This window comes from Pteropus vampyrus, unplaced genomic scaffold (assembly GCF_000151845.1).
Source record: "Pteropus vampyrus isolate Shadow unplaced genomic scaffold, Pvam_2.0 Scaffold512, whole genome shotgun sequence".
In the NCBI taxonomy this organism is placed as follows: domain Eukaryota; kingdom Metazoa; phylum Chordata; class Mammalia; order Chiroptera; family Pteropodidae; genus Pteropus; species Pteropus vampyrus.
This window is the reverse complement of record NW_011889293.1, coordinates 361,404-379,357: the sequence shown is the minus strand read 5'-3', so window position 1 is coordinate 379,357 and position 17,954 is coordinate 361,404. Positions and strand designations below refer to the sequence as shown.

At 40.9% G+C, this 17,954-nt stretch overlaps 1 protein-coding gene across 1 annotated transcript in view; it reads right to left on the bottom strand.

The window, feature by feature from the left end:
* Positions 1 to 1,953: 1,953 nt before the first annotated feature.
* Positions 1,954 to 17,954, bottom strand: part of QKI (QKI, KH domain containing RNA binding) — a 107,880-nt gene continuing 91,879 nt past the window's right edge. The window contains exons 5-8 of the mRNA XM_023524961.1: positions 13,398 to 13,485; positions 11,764 to 12,039; positions 8,907 to 8,981; positions 1,954 to 5,047 (exon numbers count right to left, since the gene is read on the bottom strand). Of these exons, the coding sequence (XP_023380729.1) occupies positions 5,031 to 5,047; positions 8,907 to 8,981; positions 11,764 to 12,039; positions 13,398 to 13,485 (456 nt within the window). The 3' untranslated portion in view covers positions 1,954 to 5,030. The remainder of the gene's footprint in view (positions 5,048 to 8,906; positions 8,982 to 11,763; positions 12,040 to 13,397; positions 13,486 to 17,954) is intronic.

Here is a 17,954-nt window from a genome sequence, read left to right as displayed (position 1 = left end):
GGTAAATATTCTTGAGTTGGTAATGCGCAATTAATTTAAACCTACTGTCTGCTTTTGGTGCACTAGGAAATGTAGACCCTTTGGATTTGCCTGGTATTTACTCAGGAAACCTTAACTCCCTACCAAACTTGTGTACACGCATGCAGAGCTCGGCACAAAGCGGGAGATGCTCCCATCGCCCCCCCCGGTGGGGCTCGGCCACGTGCAGGGACCGCACTAGGGCGGTGCGGACAGTCTTCATGCCACACTCGACGTTCCGCCAGAGGGAGAACGCTCAACTACTAAATACGTTAACTCCACCAACTTCTCGACTGAAAGCTTAACTTTCGGCTGTTTTATTAAGTTAACAGTAAAAACAAACTGACCCTACCATTCTAAGAACTCGGTAATTTCATGTTTAATACTAGTACAGCCTGAAGAAAACTGGGATCGGTAATGTTATTTCCACCTTTTAAAAGCAGCCTTTTACGACTTTTCCAGCATAAAAGGTGACAATATGACATGATTAATCGTGAAGTGCCCTTAACTGGAAATGAGATGAGACTCCATTCAGAGGCTTCAGAGAATGTGTAGCAAACCGCACAGAAATTCATCAGTTTAAGTGACATGGTACCATGACGACTTGTAAATCGGCAGCTTGGCAGACATCTTCAAATCCCTACAGAATAATCTCTAAACTGTATGATGAGAGCCTTTATAGATGGCAGCTGATTAAAGCTCAATCTAGCTAACTACATTCCCCCGCCCCCGCCCCGGGGAACAACTAAATTTAATCCGAATGATCATCTCAATTATGATCACTACATTATCATTATCATCACTATCCCTATACATTGCACGTATGTATATAAGCTATGGGAAAAAATACGGGAATACTCTGACAGGATGAACTGGTTAACAAAAGCCTGTCTATATCGTTATGTCTTCTATAATAGGGCTCATTTCGGCCCCAAGTTTTAAAACTTTAAATAAAACACAATTTACAAAAATAAGCCATATTTACAAATGCAAAACTTCATCCTAAGAATTTTATTATCCGGGAGAACGATTTCACAGAAAAGGAAATTACCAGTATCTGTGAAATAAAAATGCACTCCGAGAGCTGAACTAAAGAATTCTTAAGGAGAGGTCAATCTACGTAGGCCGTGGCCGAGGAAAGCAAACAGATGTTTACTAAATCTGCTTAAATTGACTTGCGTTCAAGAAACTAACGTTATGCAAGTTTTCGAATGCCAGTTTTCTCGTCCCTTCAACTTCCTGTGTCAGCGGCACACCCTGCCTCCTTTGGAAGAGGGCGAGAGAGAAGGAAGGAAAACGAACAGCGCTGTCCCGCGTCTGGGACACCTCCGTCCCGATGGCCGGCTTTGGGCTGTCGTGGGAAACAGGCAGCCCCCGTCTCCGGGTTCGCCCGAGTGGAGCGCCCCCACCAGGAACAGCTGGCTAGAACACGCCGTTCCACACTTCGTAAAGGGAGAGTGTCCAGTTAAAACGTGCCTCTGAAGAGACAAAACACCAGCAGATTCTCTGCTTTATAACGCGGCCATCGCGCTACCCATTTGCGGAAACGAACAGAAATGGTTCAACAAAGAATCAAACTGGTTTCTCGGGGAAGTTCGCGGCGAGGAATCTCCGCGTTCGCGCTGTGAGCAGACAGCGATCACTCTGGAGGAGGAGGAGGAACACGCAAGTGTGGGCATTAGTCACGCAGAGGCCAGAAGGCGACCGCTGGCCCCGGCCCCGCGCGCCCGCCCGAGCCGAAGGGACCACCGAAGCCGCCGGACGGCAGTGTGCGGCGCTGCCGGCTGACAGACAACAAGAAGACGAGTCACGCCGTGCTCTCTGTGGCCACGCTCCTCGGGGTTAGTCCAGTAACTCAAGACTTTGCATTCTCTTGTCTCCATTTGTTTATTTTAATTAAACACATAAAGGTTAATAAACAGACATAGTCCAGAGTTAGTAGGTTGGTATTATAACATTTATTAAAATAATGCCATGGGTTAATAGAAACAGCAAAGAACCAAAGAATTAAAATGCAAGCTATGTAAAATCCCAACTAAAACCCAGAAGTGTCTAACGTATTCATTCATTAGCTAACTAAAAAGCCCGAGAAAGACAAGACACCCAATATAATAAAGTACTGCAAAACAATTGGCAATTTTCAGATATCAAAATTGTGGATTTTGCATTTTGTATCCTTTTCTCAATCAAGAAAAAAATTCTTTTTGAATGTTATATAACATACATATAAAACAAGATAGAAAAATACATTATAAACTTGTAACAATGGCTGTAAATACATTATCTTACATGTTTCTCATAGGCAATAGGTCGGTTATGGTACATACACAGCATGGAACTACTAAGATAATAAAGAACAGACAAAAATACATGTCAGCTGCACGGTAACATACAAGCGACACTCCCATCTACCCACGCTAAAGAATTACATAATACTGTCAAAAAAAGTCTTAAAAACTACATATTTTAATAAGAAATAAATTCAATAAAGAATGATAATACTGAGAACCAAGGCATTCAGAGATTTCAAAAGTCATGCTTTTTTTTCAGTTGATCCAAAATTGTCAACTAAGTTTTCAAAAGTTTGTTCAGAGCCAACATTACTCAGAAATGTCACACACTTATTTCATACATTTACTTTCTTCCCCATAAAAGACCTTTGATAAACATCTAAAATGTCCAGGTATAACATAGTTGAGATGAAACTGGATCAAATACTGGTATCGTTTTTAAACTACTACCACCTCAAGTGTTTGAGTGTCGCAAATTTATTCACCAACCAAACAAAATAAAAATCAAAATGGCACAGCATATATTGTAAATAAATCGAAAAACAACTGTATGTGAAACGGAAAGACAAAGCAGTGGCACATGAAACCGAAGCTGGCCGATACGAAACGATGAATGTCTATTGCATAGTAAATAAACTGAAACGGTTTCCACGTGAGACAGGGTGACGGAGGTCACCGCGAAGGTGCTGACTGAGCTGACTGCTGACCTCTGACTGTGCAGGTGTGCGAGAGGGAATGAGCTGACGAGCTGGGATCCGCTGTCACCTGGTATTTGCCACGTCTGGTACTGAGCGCTTAAGGATACCTAAGTGCTAGGATGCGGGCTCTGTGCACGAAGAGCTTCCACTAAGAAATTAACTCAACGTCATGAGAAACCGGAAGCTTAAACTCACGCGGAGTTGAGTATTTATATGCACAACGATGCTAGCTTTCCACATTCTTTGAAAGTTATAAAAAAATCGTGTGTGGGAGGGGGCAGCTTAGGTTACTAAAACCAGCCAAGAGATGGATTACCCCAGTCAGCGGTTGTGGGAGGAGGAAGTCTGATTAAGTTTGGGCCGTTTAAAAAACACTGTTTTCCAGAATGAAAATCACAAAGATTCATTTTTGTGAAAATGTTTGCTAAGTATACTATATCTCCAATTTATAAGAATCCGCATACACCCCCTTCTCCAAATAAAATAAAGCTCTAATTTTGTCTGTAAAATGATGCTCAAATCACACATAATTTTTATCACAGAATCCTTTGGGCTAACGCCAAATATCGCAGTAACCGAAAGCAATCAATTATAATTTTAAAAGAAGAACGTTTTTAAAATTTACTTGTCAGACATTAGAAAACTTATCAAATTTTTTCACAGTATCAGATTTGGCAAATTTGTATCAAGGTAACGTGGCTAAACTCATGTAATTCGAACCATCAAGTCACTTGTCTCCCGATCCTGCTTTCACACACTGGGCGGCTGAGTGACGTGCATTCACTTGCATCTGGAGGGAGGAGCTGATCTTACGAGACACTTGACTAAATGACCATGAAGAAAAATAAGGCACTTTCTTTTCTTTAGACTTATTCCAATACTTAAAAAATAAAAAAGAAAAGACGAAAAGGCTCTTTTGGTCTTTTGTTTCTTGACAACCACCAGAAAAAATCATTTAATGAAATAAAGGGTTTCTTTGTTCTTTTTCTTTTTTTATAACACTTGAAAGTATAAAATGCTACATTTCCAAAAATATATCTATTTGTTTCTGCACCAGCACCTTGTATAGTAAAAGTATCTACTTTTTGATCATTTGTTTCAATGCACTACACTTTATCTACAATTTCATGACATGTATACAGCAAATAGGCAAGCATGGCTTTTACATCCTTAATGATTTTTTTCTATACAGGGAGGTTTAAAAAAAATATCTGAACAGTTTGCCCAGTAATGTGACACATAATGCATGTACCTTGTTCTCGTATATTTTCAAGGAAGTGTAAAATAAAGGCCAGCCATTTTAACTCAGATCGCTCTCTTTTTAAAAATAGTGTTGCGGCTTTGTTCTTTGCATTGCTTTTCGAAACTCCTCAGAAGTTTTCTCTCATGGCACACTTCTAATACCTCAAATTTTGGCAGGCAATACAAAAAAGGCTGTGACTCTGCCCTGTGAGGGCACTGTAGTGACTAAAGAGCGTGTCAAATTTTGAATACTTTTTGAAATCGCTTCACCAATGACATCCCTGACCACAGGTTCATGCATGATGCATCATCACACAGTACATTCAGAGAGCTGCGACTCGCTATGCGAAGACAAGGTTCCTAGAAGTCTCTCACAGTAACTGCCTCTGTCACTGAGTAGTTAAGGGCCATCTGTCTCCCCTTCCGAAGTGAGGCCTTCTTACCGTTCGCTTAGGGTGGGACGTTAAAGGATGATCAGTGCTGTGGGATGAATTGGGCCTTATTGCTTTACTACTATTCAGTGCAGTTTCTAGAACCACTTTCACCCGAACAGGGGGGGGGAGAAAAAAACCAACAAAAAAAAAACCACAACCAAAAGCTGAGTTGAAGGACAACGATTTCTTTGTCTTTTGTTTGGTTAGATGGTAAGACGAACGGACAAGTGCCTCAGCTCGCTGCACTGACGACAGGCAAGCAAAGGCGATTACCAGTTAACTGATCAGCAGGCAGGCATGGTCAGGTCATCATTGGGTGAAGAGTTCAGAGGTCAGAAGGTCATAGGTTAGTTGCCGGTGGCGGCTGGGTGGTTAGAAACAAAAAACAAAACAAAAAAAAAAAAGAAAGAAAAGATAGAGAAGAGATTAGTTTCAGCTAGTGACGGCTTAATGACAACATGAAAAACTAATCACAACTAATAAAAAAAAAAAAGGCATGTTTAATTCTGACAAACTGATCGACACCATCTACAGAATACAATAAAAATCATGACAATTTCATATCATGATTTGAACAAGTGAAGGAGAGCCCACTCCCACAAAAAAAACTGGTTAACAGGAAAAAATAGAAATCAAATGTAACTAACGACTAATAGTTAGTAGCAGTCAATGGAGGAAACTGGAAAACAACGATAGGTCCGGTGTACAGAATTTGGAAGCAGTCAGTGCAGTTATCAGGGTCTGACTGCTATTAAGCATTAGTATTCTCTCGGATGCAAGCATTAGAGCAACTATTAATGATGGATGTGATTATTAATAACTGATGATTAACAGAAATGGGTCTAGAGATCTTCAAATTTCTATGAACAACTTGGTTTGACATAAACTCTGGGCCAAACAAGGTTTCTTTTGTTCAATAAATGTTTATTGCTTTTTCAATTACTCTATTTACAAACGACATGGAGTTTCTTGGCCTCATGATACAAAGCTGCAGTGTAGCAGTGCGGGCAACATCATGGGAACCAGAAAAAGGCCAGGCCTCTGCACTGGCCAGCGCTTTCCAGTTGAAAATACTATTTTACACATGTAGAACACTTATAAAATGCACTTGCATGTAAACACTGTAAAATCCTGCCATTTAAAATTCTATACTCAAAAAGCTCTAAGTACATCAAAAAATAGAAGAAATTTCTAATTGATACCAATAAGGCATTTTAAAACTACAAACAGCTTTCTTTATTCAATTTCAAAGCTAATTCTCTGCAAATACAATAAAATCTGACATTTCATATACATTCCTGCTTTATATATTTTAAAAGCCACCTGTAAATACTATTTTCTTTTGCAAAATAACAAACAGAACAAAAAAAATTTAAAAAATTACAGTAAAACATAAAGTAGTTCTCAAGTGGAAAAGTTATCGTCCCCAAGGTCCTTGAGATGTTCCTTCCTTAATCGACCTGTCACATCTGCTTCACCAAACTTGGTCCACTTAACAGTAGTATGATTTTTAAGACTCATTCAACAGCTTAATTATTTCCACTATATTCTGAGGTTTGATAGACTTTTCTGTACTGTTGCCACTGTGACTAAGGCAGAGGAGATATGAAAATTATTCAGTGCAAAGGTAGATTCTGGACCGCTGCGTAAATCAAACCCAGGAGGTGTGATGTTCACAGAGTTTAAATGGTCTATATCATGGACTGGTGTTACCTTCACGTAACAAAAATGCTTCCTACAGTCTATCGTTTAGGACAGTTTATAAATACTATAAAAATACTGTATCTTCAGTGTGACCAAATCTTCCCTGAATTTCTTAAAAATAGTGGAATTTTATTTAAAATAAAAACAGCTATTCCAAAATCAAAGAAGAAAATAAATATTTAACATGATGTAGTCATACCATTCCATAGGTACTCCAGAAATATGGAATCTTAAAGCATTTTTGATATTAAATTTTTGACTAAAATTGTATTACGTTTCTTATACAAATTAGGTAAATAATGGTTTTTGGAAAATCATTATTCAGAAAATTTGATTTTTTTGAGTGTGGGATATAAAAACAAAGCAAACTACTATTTATATATATACCAATACACCTAGAATACATCCTCTGCCAAGTCCTGGCTTCTTACAGTACACACAGGTGTGTCAACCGTGCAAAATCACTTATGGTTCATTACGACTAAAAAGTCAGTTGGTCTTTTATAGGCTTCAAATTCAGGTTTGAAATATGTGTAGAGGTGGGTTTATTTTTAGTAAAGAACTAGATATTTGTCCACATGCAGTATTCTAACTGCTCATACAGAATTACAGAGTTATAAGTCCAAGGGCTGAGTTTCCTTGCATTAAATGAATGCTTATATTAAACTTCCCTTCAAAAGATTAAAAAATAATTAAAAAAAAAAACCCTCAAAAATAGAGAAAGCAGTAGTATCATAAAATAATTTAAGTGAAGGACTTCAGACACCTCCCTTAGACCCAATGAGTGCATACAGTGATAGTAACAGCAGTATACAAACTTTTGTTATTTAGAAAAAAAAAGGTAGCATTTCGGTTTGCTGACATTGCATTTTGAATAAAACCAGTGACAGGACTAGTCAAAACACATGTAACTACAGAAGGGCCATGCATGGAATGTGCTGTTGTTTTCAAATACAATAAAATCTGCCTACTATTTTCAACTATTTCAAGGCACTGGAGTATTGAGTAGGCCCATAATTATTGTGCTACAACAAAATTCTGAGAAATCTAAAACGGGCATACAAGGAAAGGTTAACAGAAGAAGAAAAACTATTTTAGACATTAACAATATTTAAAAAAAACCCTTCAAATTATGGAATTGTCTGCATTCTTTAAATGACTTTCCTTTTTAAAAAAGTTTCTTCCTTCACTAGGAGACTTGCTCTGGTGTAAGAAGGGTGGTTACACACTTGCACATGACACATCTACCACGAGTATCATCTTAACGGGTAATCGCTGAGCTTGGGGGTCTATTTAATTTGTTCATTAAATCATCACTACAAGTGGTGTATTAGTTAGAAGTCTTCAAGGTTCTTTAATTATGTATGAGGCTAAAGAAATATCATCGATATCTTTGGAAAGGTATTTCATTCTGATGTGGACAACAGCTGCGTCCGATATTTATTATCGATATTCAAGATAACCATGCGAAACAGAGGTTTTTCCTAAGTCCATAAAAGATGAAGAACTGGGGTATAAATCCATCACTTCATCCCGCTAACAGCAGAGACTCTGATCAACTCAATTAGTAGATAATAAATGTGCCACAATAAAAGCTTGTCAAATATCCTTTTCGTTCTTGCTTTGGATTCCTATCTTGTGATGACGAATTCGGAAAATATCAATGTCAATAAACCGAAAAGATCACTCCTTAATAAACATAAATAATTTATAAAAGGGTCCAAGGGCATATATAGGACACAAATTACAAATGTTGAAAAGGAGAAAAATGAAGACCTATTTTCCAGTCACAGGTTAGTCAAAAAAGGTACTCAAACAGCTGGATTCATGTCACCACAGAACTTCAAGAGATAGTTTACCTTTAGATAATATATTTTAGCAGCAAATGACAAAAATTAAAAGATCCATTTTCGAACAAAATATAATAAAATGGAATTTTCTGATGTATAAAAATCCAACTGCAAAGTTAGCTTCACAGTCCGTACTTTGTTGATCTCAGCTAAATACTTGACATGTATATCCTCATGTTTACACAAGTGGCTCAAATATGTATGGAAACTAAATCTTCAGTTTTCTCCGAAAGAACACAGGAGGCATATATTCCCTTACTTCTCTCATTAAAGCACCATCCGCTCAGTTCATTTTGCAAAACCAACCCAAAATTTCAGAAAAATTAAAAGCTAAATTTTAGCAAAAATTATTACTGAAAAATAATTAAGGCAAAAACAAAATTTAATAGCTCCCCAAGTGGACTAACTCACGTTTTAGTAGGACTAAGTCATAGTACATCCTAGAAGGATTTAATAAGTTAAAACACGAAGGGAGAAAAAAAGAGCAACAAAACCCCCCCCCCAAACCCAACCCTTAAATCTGTCAATCATCATAAATTAATTTCGAAAAGGAAAAAAAAAACGCTGTGCAGGCAAGCAGTTACACATTTTTCTGTCAGGTGTGGTGTTGCAAACTGTACGGACACCCCCCGCGTTTCTGAGAAGCGAGAGCCGCAGAGCTACACTAACCTCGGTCTGCGGTCACAACCCTTTGGTAAGGATGGACGCGCATATCGTGCCTTCGGACCTTAGTAGCCACCGCACCTAGTTAAATTGCAATCACCAAGACAAAGTTAGAAAACAGTCACAACGGGAAAGAAAACAGACATCAACAGCAGGTTCATCAAAACGGGTTTCAGATGTTCATTTCGACAAAAGGCTCGTTTTAAGAAACACGTTAAGGCACAGTAGTTTTAAAATTAACCATAATATGTTGCGTATATATGCGTCTATTAATATTGCATTCATTTCACACATCTTGGCCTTAACCTATTTGATGCATTCATTTACAATCCCAAGTTACAGAATTGCATGAATTCTATTAGATCCAAACATATTTAAGCTTTACTAGTCACATATTCACTGAAGTGCCTTTCTCGCAGGACTATTTAAATAATGCCATGTTTAATACTGACAATTATTTCCTAACCTTAAGACCACTTCCACAGTTTATCACTTAAAAAGGTTTAAAAGCAATTCTTAAAGCCTACAGATTGTGGTTTTAAACTCTGAGTCAATAAGTATGAACTGCAATGAATTAGGTGATTAGTAAAGCAAACAGTATAGTACACTTAGCAGTCAGTAATACTACTACACACTCCTTTATAAATTACCGTTACTTTGTAAGATTACAGACTAAACCAAATTAATGACATACTTTTACTTTCTATCAGTGTGCAAAAAGTGCAAGTAAGTCACTGACTGCTAGGCTAGGCTTCCCTCCCACCCCTCCCCGGAGGCTGCTGAGACTAAGCATTTGTTAAATTCAGATCTGATGAGGGTTCAGTTAAGACCGTTCTTGAATTCTTAGCCTTTCGTTGGGAAAGCCATACCTAAAGATAAAAGGAAGGGAATTAAAAATTAGTCTCAATGCAGATTTGATGGTAACACCAATCTCCTCACTACCACCAACACACATGTCTGCATCTGCTTTGAAGGGCACTGCTTCTTTCGAGATAGTGTGATGCGAGACTTGCTATATAGCATGCATGTTATCTGTGTGCAAATTCGCTAGAGCTTAGCAATTTGAAATAGTTTTCTTAATTCTCCAAGTGGTCAATCAGTATGTTTTACTGCTTAGGTGGCAAAGCGAGGAATAAAGTGGATCGTGATGGATTTTTGTCATTTAGGACTCATTATTTTCATCTTAGGAATGCCAATGAGGTATCGGTAGAGTTTGCTTTGAATTTTGTCAGTCTTAGAAGTATTATAACTAAAAATTTCCCAACGCAACAAAAAACACAGTGCTTTAAAATGAGAAACAAATGCAGCAGTGCCTCTTGCTGTTTCTAAGCAGTAAACGGGCCCATCAGCCCTTTCTTGTTTCAGATAAACTGATCTCATACAAGTATAATTCCACGAGGCAAAATCAGTGCGATCTTGCATCGAGAGAGCGGGGACAGCAGCTGGTGGCTAAGAACGCCAGCCCTGCAGGAAGCGACAGCCGAACTCCTGGAGCAGACGCTGTGCCGCAGCAGAGAGGGGCTCTGGGGGAAAGCAGCAGGCGCGGGGCCACAGGGCAGAGCGTTAACGGCAAGGAGGACGCAGACGGGTTACATGTTATATGTTATTTTTAAAATGCTTCAGGAAATGTGCAACAGAAACAAGCCTCTCGTAAACAAGTCTATGGTATAATTCTGACCTGTAATACTTTACACAATGATCTAGAGATTGATGGAAAACATGTACAATAAAACGTGTTCGCTCATGAAACAGAAGGCAGCTGAGTGCATGCGCACACACAGATAACATACAGAGCGCTGCGGCTTGCTTGCACCGAACAATAAATGTTCAAGTTTAAATCTTTGTGTCCGGGTTCATTAAAGGCTTTCAAATTTTGATAAATCAGTATTAATGCTGCAGAGAAAAACCTTAGAAGATCAAAGTCCTAAAAGTCAACAGCATGCATGCAGCACCAAGGTCATGTACAATTCAAGGACAGAGTATTCGGGTCTGTCTGTAAAACAAAGGGGCGGCCCGGAGGCAGCCTGCTCCGCATTGACCGGTCCTGCTAAAACAGCTGCTGTATTCTAGTCCTCCGTCCCGCAAGTCAATGGGCTGAAATATCAGGCATGACTGGCATTTCAATCCACTCTAGAAAACAAAGGCATCAGTAACGTCTTTTCGAGCACACCACTTTGTTCACGTAAGACCGGGCGTTTACAGCGTGACCCTAACTCTTGCCTCGGCGTGAGTGTAACTCAGTGACTTGGTATTCACTTATCTCTCCACACTGTGCTACTGGAATTCAGAACTTCTCTTATGTTTGATATCAACTAGGACTTCAGAACAGAAAACCTGAAGCAGCCTGAAGACTGCAGCTATTTACTATTTACTGGGACCCGTTCGTATTTTAAGTGATCACGAGTACTGGAAAACGCAGACACAACTGCAGTTTTTAAAAGATCTCGAGATACTTTCACGTAGGAAGTTAAAATTTAGCTGACAATTAAATAGACCTGTGAGACAAAAAAAGACTAACTTTGGGTGGCAAAGCTGATGGAGGGAGCAGGCCACAGGGTGGGATCCACAACTCAGAAAGACCTGAGATAGCAAATGTGAAAAGTACTTCCTGTTTAAAATGGTCATAGCGAATTTCTCCATCCAAAGTGAATGTGAGTTACCGAAGGGAATGTGAACGAATCTACGGTACGATTACTGAAAAGGGGAACGTCTACGGGGGGCTGAAATAAAACCAAACTTAGCCTTCGGTCTTTCCTCCTGAAAGCTGGTCTTGCCTCTTAGTAAAACTAATACAACGACTTCAAAGTCTGGGGCGGCAAAAGTTATGCAGAAAAATGTTGACCCTACAGAGAAAACGACTCACCTAATACACCACTAGGTTCGATAGGGTACTCCAGGATTGACGTAGCTGGTGCCAGCGTGTAGGGGTATTCGTAGGGCGTGTAGATCAAGCCGGCTTCCGGCCCCGGAGGAACTATTGCAGCAGTCGGGTGAGGAGTTCCGTTGGGCATGACCGCGGTCTGGATCTGTCTGATCAAAGGCATGATGGTCGGGCCGGCCGGCGTAGGCGTGCGCAGGGCAGCTGGTGGGAGGACCGGCGCGGGCCCGGTGATAATTCGGGGAGCGGCCTGGGCTGTTGCTGCAAGAGAAAAGGCAAGGGCTGCTACAGTAAGCAGAGAAATCGAGAAGGAAGCACAGAGGCAGCGGTGTAAAATACAGAAAGTGAGAGCGAAGTAGGAAAGAGAAAGGAAAAAGCAGGAAAGAGGAAAAATAAAAGGAAATCATTAGTACATGCGCCAATCACACACGAAATGCCCAAGCACATCAACCAAATGCAAACGGCTTCCCCTTTCCCAGTGTGATTAACAAATGTACAAAATTAAAAAGCCACTGTGCAAAAAAAATGAGCAAGACCATTAAAAAGTTTTATCAAATACACGAACTAAACATATCTGTTTTTAAGACCTCATGAGACTGAAGGTGCATGCAGAAGCACAAGGAAACACTTGCACTGAAGGACGTTAAAAACCATTTTTTAATTGGAGTCCACAGAAACATAGTTGTGATATATTTCTAAAGAGGAGTTTCAGTTTCAAATTAAAGAATAATTTTTATCGTATTAAGTCAAGTAACCACTAGCTATATATAAATTTCCTGCATATGTAGGAATTAACTTCTCAGAAAAACAACACAGTAAACGTGCCATTCCTGAGCACGTGACTGTTAACGATATAGTCAATCTCACCAGTAAACTGAAGCCAACCGCTTGGAAAGGAACGACTTAAAAACCCACCAGGTTTCTCTACATTTTGGAAAATTGGCTAGAACTCCAAAACTCAATTTCTTTTAAAAAATTAGTAATTTAAATATGTTCTATTCATATAAATGTGAAAATCTTAAGACTGTCTCAAAATATAAATTCCATATTTAGTTTTAAATATAAAAAGCAATCCTCTTAGTTTATGAAAACACGCATAAATACACAAAAGGAAAAAATGGATTTAAAATCGTATCTCCTACTGTTCTCTGTGAACTCACATATAAAATCAATAGAGAAAAAATACTGAAGGGAAAACATAAAAGCAAGGAGAGAGAACAGAGCCCAACAAAAAGATCACTGCACTCACATTCCAAATCAATTTTAAAAAGTTTGGAATTGTTTTGTCCTTTTCATAAATGTAACAAAATAACCTAGAAGTCTTAAGTCTGTGGTTAACAGAATAGGAAATTCCCTTAAACTCTGGAACTTAAAGTTGAAATTTCATCAAAAGAGGAGACGTTTATCAACTCAAAACTTAAAGCACGCTGGCGTAAAATAAAATCGAGAGTGTGTCCTCGATTTGTGAAAGCGGTCAAAATGGGACTGCTAGCCCCGTATCGAGTGACAGTTACTTCGACCTGTCACTTCAGCTGCTCATGTGCTGGGAGGCCAAAGGAGAGAGGTCTGTGGGCAGAAGGGCTGAGACAGCCGTGGCCCGGGGCCTGTCTCGTTCTTACGTGATTTGATGTTGGCATCTCTGTAGGTGCCATTCAGAATCGCGAGCTCCATCAGCTGCATCTTCTTCAGGCTGTCCTCTCCTTCTGCCTGTACGTGGAAAACACAAGAGTAGTGCGCACTTGAGAGGGTCCACATACATCGCGCCCTATCTACGCGAGCCTAAAAATAGATATGTGACTGCAGCCACCTGTTTCGACCCAGAAAGGAAGATCAGGGAAGCGAAGGTTCTGACATACTGAAGCCTGTCCTCTCACAGGACACTCAGCTGCCATTAGCGGCATCTCCACGTGTTGCACATACACGTAACAGAATACCAGAGTAGTCTATAACTCGCACTCTATAAATTAAAAAACGATAGACACGCCTTAGGTCGTCTTCCACAGAGAGCAAGTAGTACACGTTTGAAAATGTCATCGAATTAAGAATTAAGACGGAAGACGTGACGTGACGATGCCTCGTGCGAGCCCCGAACAGAGAAGAGGTGCCTGGACACGTGTCTTCATTGAACCGCTTCACGTGGAAACCAAGTAACCGCCCTCGTCAGCTGGACACGGTGCTCAACACGGGAGACAGCCGAAGAGAAAGACAACGGGAGGGACACACGTGCGCGCCTCAGGGGACGTGCGTGCACGTGCCTAAGTTTTGCAGTGTGCAGGTAACGCACGTAGTGACATCAGCAGAGACCCACCCCCAAGAGGAAAATAAAACCGGGGCAGCACAGCTTTTACTAGGCAGCGTGAGGGGCGTATGTCATAATGACGTCACTCAAGAGGCCACTGTGACTTGCAAATTATGAACTGCAGTGTGCACACTGGATTACATCACACCGCAGCAGGCTACACTAGCGCCCCCTAGCGGGGCACAGAATTCCGCTGGCAAAGCTGGAATCTTAACCTGGCGGTGCCATCTGCACTGAACGTCACCCTGGCACCCTACCACTCAGCCGCTGTGTACTCACAGAGCATGATGCTGTGTGTCTCAAGAGATGGCAGAGGTCATTACAGACTTACTTTCACAGAGGAGAGATTACTTCGACCCTCTCGCCCGGCTCGTATGAAGTGGGACCTGAGAGTAACACCTGCCTGAGCATTGGGGAAGGTGTGCGTTGCCTCTTTCTCTAATATGATTTCAGACCAGAAAACGTGCTGGTTTCGTAAGTTACCAGCACGCCAGTTATGTTCCACCGCTGGCTATGGGGCCAGAGTTTATCTCACCCCTTCTCTTCTCTCCCAGACACAAGCTGATCCGGGGTGGCGCCCTGAAATCATACGTCTCTACCCTAGATGACTCGAAAGGCACTTTGCAGAACTTGCTCGAACACCCCTACAGAGATGGAACACCGACTTCCCCACTTCTGACAAAGGAAGCGAAGGACATGGCATGCTGTCTGACGACAGCACAGCGGTCACTAAGAGCCTCGCAACTCGGCCGGCCTTCAGTATTTGCTCTACGTTTAAAACACCGAGTTGTAACTCGTATGCAACGAGACTCTGAGTCCCAGTGCAACAGTCGGTGTTGTTGAACGCACATCGAGACACGGGACGTCTCTGCCACTCAGCGTTTCGTTGCTCCTCTTCCCAGCCAAGTCCTCGAGACAACGCTGATCAGATGCCCGTCACCTCGGTTTAGTGTTGCCTCTTCTAGAATGTTGTATAACGAAATCGCACACTATTCACTTCCGTTGTGTCCAGCCTCTTTCCCTCAGCGTATTTCTGAAATGCTTCCTGTTACTGCCTGTATCAGTACTTAATTTGTTTTCACAGCTGAATGATATTATATTTATCCTTTCTTCTGCTACGGACATTTGGGTGTTTCTAGAGTTTGGATATTGTGAATAAAGCTACCATGAAAATTTTTGTACAAAGCTTTTTTTATGAACACAACTTTTCATTTCGTTTGGATAAATATCTAAGAGTGGAATTTGGCTGGCTCGTAGGGGACAGATGAGTATGTGTCTAATATTCCGCATGAGAAACAATGTGAAGATTACTAAAACACTGTGAAGAACACCTTTACCTCTGAAACATATGTAACACTGAAACATTATGTAAAGATTATTAAAACATTATAATGCACATTTTTTCCTTTGAAACAGAAAGGTTTACAAATATAGCAAACACTTGGAAGCGTCTCTACAGGTCCACTGCCCTGTGCTGTTCCACCTCCCGAGGACCAGATGTCAGACCTTCAGCGCAAGCATCCTGCTCCCCCGCAGATCTGTGGCACTGGTACTATGTCAGCCTGAGGCTCAGAGAGGGGAGGTCGCTAGCTGGTCCGAGGTCACTAAAGGTCACACTGCGCAAGTGGCTTCCAACCCGGGGGCCTGTGCGAAGCCCTCGTCACACCTGCTCCAATGCTGCGGGGCCTTTAAGTGGAAGTATCTTTTGAATTCAAAGCCCTCAGGTAAGAAACGGAGAAAATCATGTTCATTTGGTATTATAAAATCTATAAAGCACAAATTTAAAAAACTCATTACAACAACGTAATTCATAATAGAGAACTGAAAAAGAGTATGAATATTTCCAAATCATTAAAAATGTGTCAATTAATAAAATAATTGAATCACTGCCTATAAGAAAAGCCCAAACGCTCCAGCTTAGCATCCAAGGCATTGAATGACTTCTACAAGCGGCCCTATTTGCAAATGTTTTGCTCCAGTGCAAATCATCTGTCCCCCGTCCCCTACAACAAACCTGTGCTTTTCTGCCTCCAAGTTATACATGACCCTGAACATGCTGGGCACCTTCTTCTGACAGCGCAGACCACGGTCCTCTTCAGCGCAGTCTTTCCTATTTTCACATGTTCTGTACCGTTACCCTAAACTCGTGTGGTTCCTTTTGGGGGAATCAATCACATACAGCCATCTGTTATCTCGTCTTTTCTATTTTGTCATACTGTTTTTAGGAAATTCTGTATGACTTGTATCCATAAATTAATCAATAACCATTGTTCTTTACTGCCTCGATGCCTTCCAAAAGTGAACTTGCTCAATACATTAAAAAACTGACTATTTCTTTTCTATAATTGTGAAATGAGTATAAAAGATTTTCCAAACAAAAAAAAGTACATGACTAATACAATTGTAGAACAAGGCTGAACAAGACATCAGCAGAGAAGAGAGAAAAGGAAGAGTGACCAAAATTTATAAAGAATTTTAACACCAATCATCACTTGCATCTGGCCTGTCAGCTAAAGAAAGGTCTGACAAAGAACTTCACTGACCTGAATTTAAATAGAGGGTTTTACACAGGGAGGTGATCTAACAGGATGTGTCTCTGAAGGGTCATTCTGCTATTTTGTGAACTGACTATTGGAGGCAAATGAAGAGACCAAGAATGAGTTTTTAGTCCGGTCCAGAAGATGGAATAAGATGAATTGGATAGAAGTAGATATAATAACAGAGACGGAAAAGGTAAGTTAACTTGACAGGACTTAATGACCAGCTGGATGTACAGATTGAGGGGAAAGGAGACATTAAAGGATGATAATGAGGTTTTTAGATTAGCAATAAAAGTATATAGTGGCTCCATTTAATGGGAAGATAACAGCTGAGCGATACGGAATCAAATATTAAGCTTGCAATGCCTGTTTCAAACGCCAAAGTGGAGATGTCAGGCGGACAGCTGAATATGCATCTGGGGTCTACTAACCCCAACTTACCCTGGAAAGCTGGTAGAAAAATTACCCGCCCCCCAACGTTTTCAGAATATTTTTCTTCAAACTTAGTTCCAAACTGACCTGCTGTATGCTTTCAAATGCTGGGTCTGGGGCTCCAGTGACGTTGCCCGGTTGCTAGCTGGTGTGTTAGGCTCCCACAACCGAGGTCACAGGGAGGGGCGTTAAAGGGAGCCTGGAGACCTGGCTGGGGCGGAAGGGGCGCCTTCTGCGACAGCTGTTCTCAGCTGTGCGCCCTGCGAGAGGCAGCTGCTTGCAGGCTCCACGATTCCTCCCTGCACTTCTGGACCCAGCGTTCCCGCGCGTGCCCACGAGCTGCAGCACCAGCCAGCGTGTCCGTCCACTCCTCCGAGCTCCTGAGGTCCGAGCATCACCGTCAGTGGTCTCAGCTCCACCTCAGCATAGAACTTTCTCGAGTGTCTGAGATCTAATAATAGTACCAATCTCTCTCTCTCATCTTCCAGCCCTGGAGTGATAGCTGCTTCCTGCCATTTCTAAATCTGCTTTACACCCTGTCTCCTTTTCCGTTTTCAGTTCCCAACACCTGTTTAACCAATTCCTTTATTAATTCTCTATGTTGAAATACAGTAAGTCCTTACTTAATATCATTGGTAGGTTCTACAACTTTAAGCAAAACAGCATAAAACAAAACCAATTTCACCACAGGCTAATTGATAGGAACAAGAGTTACGTTCCTTTGGCATCTCATCAACGTTGTAAGAAATGATGCTATTCGAGGACCTGCTGGACCTACGGTGCTTTTCGTTCCCCTGGACAGAAGTGGGTCCCCATTACTACTTCACGGAATCTGCATTTCCCAGATGGCATTTATGGCCACACCAATTTCCTCTCTCTGTCTACGTCATCAACCTCATTTTGTG